Source organism: Stylophora pistillata, chromosome 10 (assembly GCF_964205215.1).
Source record: "Stylophora pistillata chromosome 10, jaStyPist1.2, whole genome shotgun sequence".
NCBI lineage: Eukaryota > Metazoa > Cnidaria > Anthozoa > Scleractinia > Pocilloporidae > Stylophora > Stylophora pistillata.
In genome coordinates, this window is record NC_142528.1 from 30,207,138 (window position 1) to 30,223,157 (window position 16,020).

At 40.4% G+C, this 16,020-nt stretch overlaps 1 protein-coding gene and 3 pseudogenes across 1 annotated transcript in view; all 4 read right to left on the bottom strand.

Moving 5' to 3' along the window:
• Nucleotides 1-738: 738 nt before the first annotated feature.
• LOC111325481 (poly(U)-specific endoribonuclease-A) overlaps nt 739-16,020 on the bottom strand; it is a 33,318-nt gene continuing 18,036 nt past the window's right edge. Inside the window, exons 2-5 of the mRNA XM_022929297.2 lie at nt 10,140-10,294; nt 2,338-2,416; nt 1,929-2,068; nt 739-1,174 (exon numbers count right to left, since the gene is read on the bottom strand). Coding sequence (XP_022785032.2) covers nt 860-1,174; nt 1,929-2,068; nt 2,338-2,416; nt 10,140-10,294 — 689 coding nt within the window. The 3' untranslated portion in view covers nt 739-859. The remainder of the gene's footprint in view (nt 1,175-1,928; nt 2,069-2,337; nt 2,417-10,139; nt 10,295-16,020) is intronic.
• LOC148722641 (zinc finger MYM-type protein 1-like) lies at nt 2,336-5,917 on the bottom strand (annotated as a pseudogene).
• LOC148722642 (uncharacterized) lies at nt 11,101-12,390 on the bottom strand (annotated as a pseudogene).
• On the bottom strand, nt 13,162-14,413 carry LOC148722643 (uncharacterized; annotated as a pseudogene).

The window sequence follows — 16,020 nt, forward strand, 5'->3', positions numbered from 1 at the left end:
AACATTGTAGTAGCACACACCAATGTTTTTCAACGAAACCTACCCTTACTTTGCTGCGATAAATTGTGTTTTGTTTTTTTACCTGAGAAGCAGCTGGGTAAACGACACATCACGCAGGGTACGATAGATTACAGAGTATGACTCAAATGGGTGTGGACTGTCGTCTTATTGGTGAACCTGGAAATTTTAGGAAGACCGTCTCTTTGGTCTTAGATATAGAAAGTAAAGTTGTGAGAAGAAATGAGTAAATTATATTTGTCTCTAGAAAGTTAGAAGGTGCGCAGGAGATTCCTTTTATCTTTGCTATGTGATGCTATGAAGGGATAAATTGTTCTAAATGGAGATTGCACAGGTGACTGCTACTACTTACGTGGATTTTTGCGGACAGAAAAACATTTAGCGTACGCTGTGGTGAGAGAAAACAGTTCATGGTGTTTGCCTTAAATAACGTCTAAACTGCATATAGAACACTTTGCTTTACTATTTGTTGGTTCCGTTTTTGGAAGTAGTTTTAAGTCCAAAATTTTCTATAGTCTATCGTGCGACGCAATGAGTGCGACGGCTGAATTGAGAAACCAACGCGCGAGTGAACTTGAGTGAACTTGCAAAGTAGCTAGGCTGGGGTGGACCTTGATATGGGGCGAAATCTTCAGATACCAACAACTAGTGGCTAAAACACTTCACGGTTATAAATATCAACACTAATGGCTTCAGATCTTGACAGATGCATACCAATGATGAGCGTTATTTCAAGTTGATTTTTATTCCGTTTGTTAGTACGACTTCTCTCTCACACATTTATCGTCTAAATTAAAGTCAGATAAACTTGTGCAGTATAGATAAAACGGTAATCTTTCGTCTACTGGACATTTGTTGGATAGGCGGTGACGACCCTCATATTCTGTGTGTCTTCGACGGTCCTAAATTCTACCTGGCTCGGCGGTAACCCTGCGGCCTGCACGTATGGAACCGCAGTCTGGATGTCGCACCTACAGTCTGTTCTTCGTTGGTTTCCCTGTACAACTCCTCCCCCTTGACGTCCCATTAAAACACAAGTAGTAAACATAGCCAAATCAAAATCTGGGCTAGTTCCAACGAACATGCTGCTGCTGCTGCCCGCTGGTACTTTGTTAACCCCTCTCCATGTGAATGAGAGGTCACGCAAAAAGTATGGCTGTAGATTAAAAGGTAAAGGATAAACTAAGTGTTTCTCTCTTTATACTTTGAAATGTAGGCCATTGGATATCAAGGCCACACAAATATTCATGGCGTTAATGAGGATCACACCGGTGTAATGCACAATCATCTGAGGTAAACAGTCAAGCGTTTATGAATTCCATTCCTCCGTGACATAACATGAACAACTGACTTTAAATTGTACGTCTTTTACAATCACTGACCCCATTACTGTATCCTTTCACTAAATTTTTTAAAGAAAGATCTGGCTAGGATGCTACTACTTACTCCCTGGCTTTCACGGGAGACACCGTGGTGTCCTTTTTAAACATTCCTGAGAAAGATTGGTAGGTTCGTGCTAAAGGTCAAGTTGGCCCAGACTATTACGAGAAACAATTTCCTGCCAGTGCCTCCTTCTCTCTACCCTTTGTTAGCTGCTCGTCAAGAGACATGTAGAGAAGCATTCTTGCAGGAATAGTTTCCTCTGAAATTTTTACAGAACGCCTTTTTCAGCGAGAGGAATTGACGCAACAATCACGACATTTAAGCAGAATAGTGTGACTGGCAATTTAGCCATTCCGCACGCTATCACCCCTCTGTGTCTTCTTCTAACGCCCCTATGTATGTATGAATATTGTAGTTTACGAACACAAATTGATTTCAAAATTTGCTTGTCAGATAACCGAGCACATTGTTAGCTGAGCCTTTGGGCCTCACAGGTAGAGTTTTTGGCTCTAAATGAAATAACTGACCAGTCTGTTTTCAACGAAACCCGGCAGTTGTGGAGGCTGTTTAAAACAGATGTTCGTCGTCTGTGGTGGGTTTCTTTGCTGTTCAAGGAGGAACTGGTACCAGTTGTGAAATCCAGTATAATCGTGGGCGTTTTTTTCACCTGAGTGTGAAAAAATGTGAAAACGGAATTTAATGAGTATGGATGTACGAGCCAAACTTTGTATCATATTTATCATATCCATCGAGGAATAAACAAGTTTTTCGGGTAGCTTAGTGCTTTAGGGACTACTTAAGACCCATTCATCTTCTCCATTCATCTTCTTAGTGCTTTAGGGACTACTTAAGACCCATTCATCTTCTCCGGTGGAGATTGAGCCGATCTGCAACTTCAGACAATTTATATTTATATATTTTATTTGCCACACTTACCAACAAAAACGTTTTTGAAGCCATCACTGTTTCGAAACCATAGTTCTTCCAAGACGCATCTGAACTGTTCTAGGGTTGTCTGAAAGGGAGATTCATGTCAATAAAGGGTATGAACGAACAAGGCAACTGATTTTAAAACGAGTGATACGAAAAGAGATGGAAGTGACATTAAAATATGCTTAAGTCCCTATGTCACTTTTTTAATTTTATATCAAAATATGACTCTAGAACATGTTTTAGCAACATTGGCGGTATTTTACCGTTTTCTGAATTTTGGACTATCAAGCTCTACAATCCATAGATAAAATGTTTGGCCGAGCAAAGAGGGGACTGGGTGCCTTACGTCACAGTAGTAAGCATGTGTTCTTATCAGTGCAAACAAGTGGGCTTTGTAATCAATAATTTCCCTGGCTATTTCAGTGACAGTTTTGTGTCATTATGTCCGATATTTCCTGTCCTGTTGCTATGACGAAAGTTTCTTCTCCGATGACTTTAATTATATTCCGGAAACGCGGCGACTGAATCCGAATTTGCAACTCAAAGCGGTGAAATGGAGGACAGGGAGGAAAACATATAAGGGCCAAATTCAAACGAACCATTAGCGTATTGAAAAAAAACAGAAAAGGGACAGAATGTTAACAAGTCGTTTGAAAGGTCTCGAATCTACGGAAAAGTGGTACGTTACATAAATTTTTGCAGACTTTAGTGACCGCAAGTTCAAGCTGGACACCGTCGTCTTCTCAAGCCGGGTTCTCGAATCCATAGGCGTACGGGCAATTTTTTTCCAGGGGGGGCGGTGAACCATTTGCCCAAAAAATTCTCGCAAGTTGCCCAAATTTTTACGAAACAGTCGTCATATGATACACTAACATAGGCGTACATATAAAACACGTTAAAAGAAATAGCTGTCTCTGCCATTTCGACGGCCAAATATATCAATGATACGATCCATGTCTTTCTCGGCTACAGAGTTGGCATATTCCCTCTCAGTGTTAATAAGTGCGATGTTACTAACACGTTGTTGCCCCATGGTGCTGCGGAGGTAAGTTGTCAATCTGCGCGCGCAACCCACTGAATGATCGTTCTGCAGAACACGATGTAGCAGGTATCACTGCAAGGATACGTACCACACTAGAAAACTCTGGGAACATATCAAATAGATCATTCTCGTTCATTGTGTGCAACATTTCTAAAACAGTCATGTAGCCTAATCCACGTACACGACGAAAACTCGCGTACATTTTCTGCTCGGCTTCCAGAATCTCCCCGTCGATTTTGTAAAATTTAGCAACTCGGGAGAAGCTTTCTTTATCTGGTGTTTCACTCTGACAGATATTTCCCAAATCACAGAGTATTTCCTGGTCATTTCCGCTAAACCTGAGCTCAAGCTCGGACATTGCTGATGTTAACTGCCATACGCTGTTGAAACTTTTTTCACTCCGACACCGGCGTAGGGTCTGAATGGTCAAGGTCAAGTCGACATTTCTACGAGCGGAGATGACGTCGACCGTCTTCCCCTGAAGATATCGGCACAGACTGTTAGTGTTGCTCAAGATTACTTTCCGTACACACAGTCCAAAGACAAACTCCAAGTCGCAAATGGCGTTCAATAAGGCTCTGCTCTCAGAGAAGGTTTTTGGATCTTTGCCTGAAGACAGTTTGAGCAGGGCTTCTACAATCCGTTCCATTTGCCCGTGTACGGCCTTTGTGGCTTCCCACCGGCATGACCATCGTGTGGTACTTAATGACTTCAGCGTCAGTTTCAGATCCTCACCTTGTACTTCTGTGTCACTAAACAAGGCGTGTCGTTTGGGACTCGCTTCTAAAATTTGTAGAGAGCCTGGATAGTTCCCATAGCGTTTTGCAATGGTTCAATCTGTGTCATATCCTGAAGGGCGAGGTTGAGCACATGTCCGTAACAGTGGACGTAGATACCGAGCGGAGAGCACTCTTCCATTCTTGTTGAGAGTCCCTTGTGTACACCATTCATATTAGCAGCCCCATCGAATGCTTTACCAACAATGTTCTTGAGATCAAGACTGAGTTCAGTGATAGCAGATTTCACCAGTTTATACAGTACTTCGCCTTTGGTTGATTTTGTGGAGTAGAAACCAAGGAATGCTTCTTTCTTCGTTCCATTCAGTGCAAAACTAAGGCAAAGTGAAACTTGTTCTGTTCTGCTAATGCCTGATGTTTCGTCCAAGATGATACCATACCATCCGCTGGTTCGCACATAGTTTGTGATATGCTCGCGAATGAGGTCGGCGATAATTTGTAGCAGTTCGTTTTGTATCATGGGATATGTCCACTGTGCATGCTTCTGAAGCTGGCTTTCAAGTTTATCCTTCAGCCAAGCTATGTCCCTGCACCGCAAGTGAATTACTTCCAGAAAATTACCTCTATTTACATCACTGCTATTACTCAAACTATCACGTTGTTCATCGTGGCCCCGTTGGGCGATGTTCTGTTGGGCAGTGAACATGAGACATTCAATGATAACTTTCAAGTAGTCGCGATTTTCCTTCACATATTGTCTGCGTGATTCCGGGAGTTTGCTCAGTATTGAAGTATTTTTCTTTTTATTTGCTCTGCTATCAATCCATTTCGGCACGGCTGTTTGATGGTTCTCACTCTTGTGGTGTTTAGTGAGACGCTCTATCTTCTTCCAATGGTCAAACGTGAAATCGGGGGCATTTAAGTATTTCTGGCATGGGTAGCAGCACGCTGTATTTGTTGTAGTTGATATAAACGATGTAGCTCAGCCATGGATAACGTTTGTACCAGGCTGGATTGAAATCTCTAGAAAAAGATTCACTGCCGAATTTTTTGGGTCATAGCACTTCAAGATAGGTTGCTGAGGGCCCTTGTCTATATCACCGGACTTTTGGCAAGTACCACTATATACATTTGTGTCCAAGGAAGAATTGTGCGCACCATCTACGATATCTGACTTATCTGGGGCACCACTATCCATGATAACTGACTTCTGTGACTTTTCCAGAACACTGGTATCTATGACAACTGAAATGGACATGTCCCGATCAGCACTGTGCGCGATTTCAGAGTTAGCACCATTTTCTACGATTTCTGTCGTATCCGGAGCACTAGCACTATTGTCAGCACGATTATATATGTTTTCCATAGCCATTATCTCTGACTCATCCGAGTTACCTTTATCCATTATTTCTGACTTATCTGTTACACCGACATCCATAAATTCTGACGTAGCAGGAGCACGCCGAACATCATTATTCACTTGAATCATCTCGATCTCTGACTTATCTGGAGCAGTATCTAATGAATCCACTATATCTGTACTGTTGTCATTCTGAAGATCTGAGCCAACGTCTTCGGCGTCGATTTTACTGTATTTAAGGATATTTATTGTTTCATCGCCGCCTGTGAAACCTAGTTGTGATTGATTTGCCGCACGAGAAACAGTAAATTGCACTCTCTTGCCTATATGCTTGGTTCTTGCATGAGCGTCTTGGTACTCAGCAATGATGTCTTTTTTACATTCGGAATAGGTAACGCGATGGCGATAGGCCCGCTTACGTTTATGTGGGGCTGGATTCGACATGTCTAATATGGCATAAGGCGAGTTTTACACAAAAAAAACTTACGTAAGGTGCGTATTTGTTTCTACAATCGCGTAAATTTTTTAAAATCTACGGGCGTGAATTTCGCTGGCCTTACGCCATTAAGGACGTGGTAAAGCCAGTTAAATTCACACGAGACAGTGGTTGCCGAGCACGTGACTCAGATATTCTGAGAGTCTCCAGTGGATAATCTACAATATGATTCTAGAAAGTTATGCCGAAATTGACTCTAATTAATTCACGACTGGAAATTCCCCACACTAACTAGTGCAGTGCAGCACAGTGCCCAACAGCAAAATTACAAATATGTGTATCAACAGATGATCCCCTTCAAAAATAATCAGAAAGTGATCCCGTGCTAGGCAACCACTGTCTCGTGTGAATTTAACTGGCTTTACAACGTAGGCTCGATTACCAGCCACTGCTCGGAAAATGAGCCCGCACTCATCCCCCCGAAGGGGAAGATCAAAGACCGGACCCGGGAGACGGTGGAAATCGATCCTATTTACAACGCTGACTTCATGTTGAAACAGAAAATATTTCTTCGAAAAAAAAATGCACAGACACATGCAAGCTTCTTTAAAAACTAGCTTTGCCCAAATTTCTCGTGCTGCCCAAAAAATCTGAGTTGCCCAAAATTTGGGGGGGGCTGCAGCTCCCCCCCGCCCCCCCCCCCCCCGGCCCGTACGCCTATACTCGAATCTTACATCAATATCGCTCTTATTTCTCTTATGTAAGACTTACAAAGTTTTCAAGCAAACAACTTGCAATTTGTTTGATATCGTTGGACATGAACAAAAACATAAATTTTGTAATCAACACATGATCGTCTTAGATCTTTCAAGCGGAACTTACAAACTGAAATCAGTCTTCTAATTTATGTTGCGAATGTCATTAGGTGTTGTTGTGGCAATTGTGCACTGAGTTCTTGTTAAATTGTAAAGAGGGCCATTCATATCTTTTGTCCAAAGAACAAAGAATGCACGGATTCTCTCAAATCGCCGGCTGTACAGTTGGAAGATACGAGAGAGCCGATCGGTTGAGAAATCTTCCGGCTTGAAATGTACCACATTTATTTGCCTACAAGCTGAGCGATTTTTGCACGAAAATACATTTAGAACTAATCAAACGTTAACAAGACTGGGGGTTCGGCTTCCGGCCGAGTATTTCTTTAAAAAACAAAATTCTCAAGAGAGAATACTGTAAATCGAATGTATATTCGGCTAAAAGCCGCGCCATCATTAACACACTCAAATTACTAGTCTTACGCAAAATTATAGTTACCCAATTACTTTTATTTAGTGATAACTTCAAGAATGAGCGTTAATTCGTCGTCTAACCTCAAGACCATCCTATCGTCTGCTAGTTCAGGCAATTTCATTCATGTGAATGCTATCATCTTCTGTGCCGTTGAGCACGTTCGAAATCCCGCATGTTGTAAATGATTTCTCCATCATCTCCTCTGGAATTTCTTCTCAAGCCCTTTTCACTTTGGATCGCTGCACAATTCCTTCACCTTTAGCCGTAACTGCATTGACTTGTTTCGACAACATCTGCAACTGGCCAATCAAAAACGGCCGCTCCCACGGCTAAGAAGCACGATCTGAAAGAAATCAGCTGAGGCTTCGTTTCCCAACATTGCATTATATCCTGACTACTCTGCCCCGAGAAGGCGAAAACCACTCCAGAAGTGTTGTGCGCTCACAAACTGAATCCACCTCTTTCACCTTTTCATAATCTCCGGCCTTTAATCGCACACGAAGGGAATCTCGTGGAGCGAAATATTCTTCTTCGAGTCAAGGGTACTCGAACAACCCCAAACTACACATCTGAATGGTAATTTACTCATTTATTTATTTACTTTTTGCTTAAAAGATCGTAAGCAATAGTTCCAAGCCCACTTAGCCTCTTTGATAAACTTGTACTTACTACCATGACGTCACAAACATTAAGGAACCAGTACTCTTCCACACGGCCAAAGATATACCGGAAGCCCAAATTCGCCACAATTTCGGACTTTTTTCGTCTCGTAAAGTAACAAAGAAGCACCAGAATCACCCGCAAATCTTACCAGACACCTTTATGGTTCTATTTTTATGATTTGATGCTAAAAAATAGGTGTCATAGGGACTTAAAGTCTTTAATTTCACATGGGCGATCAGATTTTCCTCTTTTTTCCTTTTTGCTCGTGAAAAGAGAACTAATATCTTTCTTCATGCTGACGGTCAACTTAAAATTTTAAAACACTGTCAAAAAAGGTACACGTAGTAAGAAGTAAGAACATCCCCTTGCTTTGGTGGTTGTTTATTGCTTCGATATATTAAAGGGCCAATAATGGAATATGTGGTCATCAAGTTTCTACTACTATTGAAACGGTTGAGAAGGTAAACAAGAATTAACTCAGATGATTGCAACAACATTTCTACCTGGTAGATATTCAACTTGTGGACAACGTGAGTTTTATTATGGACTCGTTCTCTTCTACGAGTAGTTTCTTGACTTTCCTTTCGAAATTCAGTGGCTAGGAAATTTTAAGCTTCGAAAGAGGCATTCAAAATAACGTTTCTGCACAATTAGTCTATTATTGGAAATTATTGCTCATTCCAAACTGGTCATTTGCTAACTCAAGGTAACGTTAAATATCAAGAGAAAAGGCAGAGCAATAAAGATGGTAAATTTAGAGCTTAGGCGTCGAGCAATGAAGGATGTGGTCCCTTTCTCGCATGTGAGAGACAAAGAGAAAAATCTGAGATCTCGTGTGGAATAGAGGACTAATTTTCTCGTTAGCTCAAAAATAAGTTCTCTCTTGCTCAATGGAAGAGCATCATACCGTAAGGTCCACAGGTCTGAGGTTCGAATCGTCTTGAAGGACTCAGATGCGCAGGAAATGTGGGACATGACAAATTTTTTTTTTTAATCGTGCGATAAAATTAAAATATCGCGCGAGAAATGGAAACCATCGTGCGATAAATTAAGAATTATGGCGCGATAAATGGAGATTATCGCGCGATAAATGGAAATTATTGCGCGATAATTAAGAATTTATCGCGCGATAAAGTCAATTTGATCGCGCGATATTTCGCACTCAGCGTGTGCGTGATATTAGTCAAAACAGTCAGATGGCGTTGTTAAGGTATTCTTTGAAAGGACTTTTTGGAGTAATACATTTATCAGCGCTGTATTACCGCCTTACATTGGCAATGGTTTGCCTAATACTTTCCAGAGGAACGATATCATTAATCACTACTTTTCTCTTGATCTGGCTTACTCAGAGATAATCGCTTTTCTGCTGTTTTTCATGGAATTGAAATAAGCTTGCGTCAGCTGAAACGAGTGCATAGGCGTCAGGGTCTATTATTTAAATATAAACTAGTGAGCAGCACTTCTGCGAACAGTAGTTTTAGCTATAACCCTGGCCCCCAAAATATTTTTCTCACCTCCTTGCCTAACACGTTTTAAATGTTTTACAACTTCGCCTGCTCCTGTTGGTAAGTCTGGCCGAGCCTTTGTGGCCCTGAATAAGTCTACGACAGTTACACGAAACGCGTCTGAGAATAAAGAAGTTTTCCAAATACTGTTCGTAGAAGTGCTGCTCATTAGTTTATATTTGAAAGATTTTTAAAAAATTTTAAAAAAATTTGTACATTTGTCGTCCACGGAAACAACGTGCGTGACAGCCGATTACGAAAACAAGTTTCCCATTTATCGCGCGATAAATATTAAATTATCACGCGATGATAAAAGTTATCGCGCGATGATAATTAACAATTATTCCACGAGCGCGCGTTGAATATGAGATGATAGATAGCCAACGAGGCGCGTAGCGCCGAGTTGGCTATAATCATCTCATATCCAACAAGCGCGAGTGGAATAATTTTTTTATTAAAAACGCCCCCAAGAAATTATTTTGTAAGAAGAAACCGGATTTTTTAGCTCCCTTTTGATTTTAAACTGACGCCCACGCTTACCATATTTGTAGATTATGGTATATTGGCTCATATACCATAATGGCTAGCCAATAAAAAGTCTTGAATTGCATTGTCCAATGATTCAGTTTTTAATGATAAAAATTATTGCGCGATAATAAAAATTATCACGTGATAATTTCCATTTATCGCGCGATATTTTGATTTTATCACGCGATAAAAAAAATTGTGTGATGTCCCCTATAGGCCGCCGTAGTCCTCTAAGTTAGAAACATACCACGCCTGGAGGTAGTGAATTCTGCTGAGTTAATAAATAATTCAAGGCCGCCTCCATAGGTCCACCTGGTTGGGTTACTTCAGTTATGAAGACATTGATACGTTGCTGACTTTGCTGATTGAGAACGAACGCCCCATGATAATCACCCAACATGCCTGTTTGAAATCATAATAAATATGAACCATAAAGAATTAAAAATAAGAAATTATTATCTTATTTCTAGGTTATTTTAGCCTGGTTCTTACTTCTTTACAAACCTGCTTCTTTTTCGTGGTAACATGTATGAAAAGAGAAAACTTTAACAATAAAAGTCAGAGTCGATTAATTTGTCTTTCCCCTTTTGAAACCGATTACTCATGATGTGTTACTACTTATCATCTGCTTACACCTGGTTGGGTCACTTCACTTATAAAGTCATTGATATGTTGCTGGTGAACGAACGGCACAGCCTGGTAATCAACCAATATGTCTGTTTGAAATTATAATAAATATGAACCATTAAGAATTAGCAATTAGGAATTAAGTTCTTTGTTAAGACCGGTTTATCTCGACAAACTGGCTTCCTTTTCGTGGTAACATACATTAAAAGAGAAAACTTTAATAAAAAGCAGAGTCGATTAATTTGTTTTTCCACTTTTGAAACCGATTACTCATAATAGGTTTCTACTTATCATCTGGTTAAAGAGTAAAGTGATATTCATAGATTACCTATTTCGACAGTAGTAGGAAAAGGGGGTTTCCGGCACATTTTTCAAATAACCTTAAGAACAAGGCAGTTTTGAAGGACATTTTGAAAAATGATTTTGATTTTTTATCTCATTTCAAAATGAACAACGATGATTTTAAGGCAAAATGATTGGCGCAGTTTTTCCTTCAAAAATCAAAGAAAAATTGAAGAATTTTGAGATCACATCGATTCTCAAGACAATCTCAAAATGCGTTTGAACCATCAGAAAAAACTCATTACAATATCTCAGAAATAATCCCAAAAAACTCATGATTGCGTTATTAATAGGTCACACTTTCAAGCTCTCTGTTGACGATGTTGAGCTGAGCATCAGAAAGAATGAAGATGTGACATTTCCTGAACCTGATACTTTCCTGTTAATTGCAAGATGAACTCCATCTTTTGTATTCACCAATCTCAATCCTGAACCGTGAAGATCATTGTCTCTCATGCTTCAAAGATCGATAAAGAGACCGAATCTGTCTCCAGCATAAAAGTCTGTTGCATTCATCGCGCTGTTGTCCTTCCCAAATCTTCTAAAGACTTCTTCCCACATATCTCTTGCCTGCATTCCTTGGCTGTAAATCTTATTTGGAATACCATCAACAGTCAGCTTAACATCAGTGATGTTGGGATTAAACGTCTTTTCACTATTTCTTGTTCCTTCTGTGTATGTCTCATAAAAGAGAAGAAGAAGCCCCTTTATAGACCTCCTTGGAACATTGATGCTCTCATTGATGATTGTGTCGGAACCTTTATCTATTGAGATTGTCTTGAGATGAGTGATATGCTCGTACATGAATCTCTTTCCATTTTTGTAGTTAGAAAGGGCTTCATCAGCTAGTTTTTGACTGTGAATGACTTCATACTCAAGCTGGATGCCAGTCAATTGATAAGAAAGTTTTGTTGGGTCGGATCCCTTCACATCACTACCAGCAGGTGCAAGCCTGAGCTCGAAGAGAAGCTCGTCAGAAAGAGCTCTCGGAAAGAAGACTACATGATCCTTCAAAATATCATGATTCAATGGAATCCTGTACAATTTCCCGTAAACTGCATTGAGCTTATTTTCTTTATCAACGCCTGAAGACTTCTTATCTCCAGCGTTGCATCTGATTTTCGAAAGATCTTCGGACTGAATACCTTCTCTGAACATGTTTGCCCTTTCATTCTCAGTCAAGAAGAGGTCCTCCCAAAGCTTGAATAAATCATAACCATCGGTGTCTTGCACAATTTCTCCTGCAAACTTCAGAGTCAGTCGATCAACAAGAGCTCTTGCTACATTGTTCACGAGGAAATTTTTTGCATGCCCACTGACTGTAAAGTTGAAGATGAATGCAAACGATCCAGGCACAAGTACTACCCATTATCAAGTTTTGGAACTAGAACCCTAAGGAATTCACCAGGGGAAGCACTATTCGGGTTGAATGTTACTCTGTGAATCACACGGTCTCCCTTGTGAGCGTTTGACATCTTTTTTTCAAAACTCGGGCCAATTATTTCAATGACTTCCATTTTTTATAAAAGATATTTTAAAAAAATGGCAGATTTTGGAGATAGTGACCCTCTGTTAGAACATAATGATGATGATGATGATGAAGAAGAAGATGACGAGGTGGGAGCAGATGAAGGAGACACAACAACACCTTTTCAACCAGACGAGAATTCAACTTCAGGGCCCTCAGGCGAAGAAATTCCAATGACGACAATGAACAGAGAGCAAGAAAAGGGCTCAAAAACTGCTGAGACATCTTCTATTGAAGGTGATATTTTTGGTTCGCGAGTTTTAACTTCAAATGAGAATGCATGGGAAACACTTCCTGAATTTTTTCCTGAGGCAAAAGCTTCAGAACTTGAAGTTTCTTATAGTAAGAAAGGAAGGTTGCAGGTGAAGATGTTTGGTCAAGGCAAGAAGACATATCCTTTGTTTGCTGAAGAAAGGGGTACAAATAAGCAGAGGTTGAATCCAAGTCTCTCAAAAGAAATTAAAAAGTCACTTGGTCCAGAGCGAGAGGTTTTGATTGCACAGAAAGATAAAGAAATTGAGAAGCTACAACAGTCAACTCAAGATGATCGAGATATTGCTGATGATGAGAATGAAAATCCTGCTATAAGAGAACGAGCAAGAGAAAGCATAGCAGAAAATCAAGAGCAGATTGATGCTCTTGAGAATGAAAGAGAGAGACCAGAAGAAAGATTATCGCTCCGTGAGAGAGTGAGAAACATCTTCAAAAAGGATGGTTTTACAGTCTCAGCTGTTGTTTTGGCAGTTGGAAAAACAACTGGAGTGATTGTGAGCACATTGACAAAAGGCTTGAAGACTGTTGCAAAAGGGGTGGGGAACGGGCTGAAGACTCGTAGAAAAAAGATCGCTGGAATTCTACCAGGCCTCATTGGTTCAATAGTCGGCTTCGTTTTCAGAGCTGCTGGCTCAGTGATCAACTTTCTCGGACAAAATGCTTGGGTTTTGATAATGGGTGTTGCCATATTCATGCTAGAGCGATTTCAAAACAAAAGGCGATGAATCAGGAAGGCTGAGACCAATCCAATTGAAATCAATCCAACCTTAATTTTATCATGATTTGTTTCGCTGTCGCTCTTGCTCGCGCTTGTCTTCATGTTCTCAGACTGAACCTCAGTTGAAGTCTTTTGATCTGATAACTGAGAAGTTGGTCTCTTGATTTTGGATAAGCCCCCGTTCATATGCTTAACTCCGACTGATTTCATATCCAGATTCACTGATTTATTGACCCCAAACTTCATGTCAGAACTTGCCTTCTTTAGCTTCTTATTATACCCAACTGTGCTCTGTGTGTTCAAGACAAGATTTCAGGGCATCAGCCAATTACCTGTTCAGATTGCAAGATCAAGTCTGACTTTCGCCTCATCAATCGCGAGCTGAAACCTCTGAACGCTCTTTGAGATGTCTGTCATTCTGATCGCATCCCCAACTAAAACAAGGAACTCACGCTGAGCCTCTTTTGCGCTTCCTGATGAACCAAAGATGGATGATCTTACATTGACTTGTGAACCAAGAATACAATAAACAAATGCCTCAATCGACTGATTCAATCTCGCCATCCCGGCTTGCGTCAAGCCTTCTGACTTATCTGCCATGAAAAACTCAAACTGTTTTTCAACTTTAACATTGTCGTTCCTTATGAAATATATCAGATTGCCCTTTATAGCTTTTCCACCTTCATTGCTGAAGATCTCAGTTGCCATAGATCCAGTATTTGTGACATAAAAGAAAACAGATCCAAGACCGTCATTGTCTCCTTCTTTGAAGTGGAAGTCGGTGCTCGACGAAATTACAAATTCTGAACACAATCTTTTCAATCGTCTGACTGAAAGTTGAGTCGCCCGAGAGAGCTGATTCACTCTGTATTCCACCCATCTCAAAGAGAATTCTTCTGATTGTGAAATAAATGTGAAACTGCAGAAACGACTTGATCTGTTCTGGAACCATTTCAAGCAGTTCACGAGAGATTCCACAGCCTGAAGTAGCGCACCACACAGCAAAGTTGAATTGTTGAGGCCAGTAGCTCATATTCGGCCCAGCAAGCTATCTCTTTGATTCTGCGCCTGAGCTGTGCTGAATTTTCATTTCTCTGAATTTTTATTACTCGACGTTTCGGGGTCATCGTGACTCCATTATCAAGAGACTAGTTTAAAAACATGCAAATAAGGAAAGGTACAAGAATAGCATAAATTAGACTGAACGGCTTAAACAAACACCTTGGCGCGGATGGAATCCGTTTGCACGTTCAGTGTTGGCTTACGCATGCGAATATACAACATTTCATTAACAAGTCTAAGCTCGAAGTTAAGCGTGACTGTCCAACCAGTGTTCGTTAGCCCTAAGCTCGATCAACAGCTTAAGCAACACGAAATTAAGCCCCCTATTGTTAACCAACAATGTGTCGTTTATGAATTTAAATGTAACCTGTGTGATGCAGGGTATGTGGGCTATACTCGTGGTCACTTACACGAGCGCGTAGAAGGGCACACAAGGAAATCATCTTCTATCTACAAACACTACCACCTCCAGCACAATAGTGAAATGCCTGAACGCTTGATCGAGCAATTCAACGTCATCACGAAATGTAACGGCAAATTTGATTGCCTTGTTAATGAAATGTTGTATATTCGCATGCGTAAGCCAACACTGAACGTGCAAACGGATTCCATCCGCGCCAAGGTGTTTGTTTAAGCCGTTCAGTCTAATTTATGCTATTCTTGTACCTTTCCTTATTTGCATGTTTTTAAACTAGTCTCTTGATAATGGAGTCACGATGACCCCGAAACGTCGAGTAATAAATCTTTCCTGGTTTTTTCTATGCCTTTGCTTTAGCAAATCCCTGCTGATCAAGTCTCTGAATTTTTCTTCGAAATATTGATTTGGGGTGACAAATATCTTTATCTCTTCATTAAGGTGACTTGTCGAAGTCTCGTGAAATGGAACTGCTGGAACGTCCTTAATTGCAGAAGGATTCAAAGTGAGCTCGATGGGAAATCCTGCTATTCCAAGCGCGCGCTTCATTTCATCACCCCAGTCTTTTCTGATTGATCCTGAGACGCTAGTCTGAACACCATCAGCTCGATTCAAGTAAATTTCTGCTTTTCCCTTTTTTTTTGCTAAAGGATGTTACTTGCACATTAAACTTGCTCAAATCTGCGTTGGGATATTGTGCTTGGAAATCATTCCAGGCCTTTGTTCTTTTTTTCGCAGCAATTCTTTTTGCTTCATCTGATCTAAACCACGCAATGAACATTTTAATTTGTTTTTTTTTAAATCAAAATGGTTTTGTTGACAATTATTGAAGTTTCAAATGATTTCACAGTTCTCTTCAAAGAACCTCTTTTGAATCTTGGTGAGCATATCAGGCTGGTGAGCTGTTCTCTTTACAACTCATGGCACTGCTTGAGTCGCTCTGGAGAAATCTCTGTATTTGATGCTCAAGACAATTCATCTGTAAATACAATTCCTGAAGGAAATTATTCACTGAAAAGCCTTGGCGAAGCTCTTGAAGATAGATTGAAAAACGAAGGAGTCAAAGTTCGACTGAATGCTTCAAGGGCAAGTTTGGAAAGTAAAAATCCTCAAAACAAGAAGATTGTTCTTGATAATGATCTGGCTGATCTTCTTGGAATTAA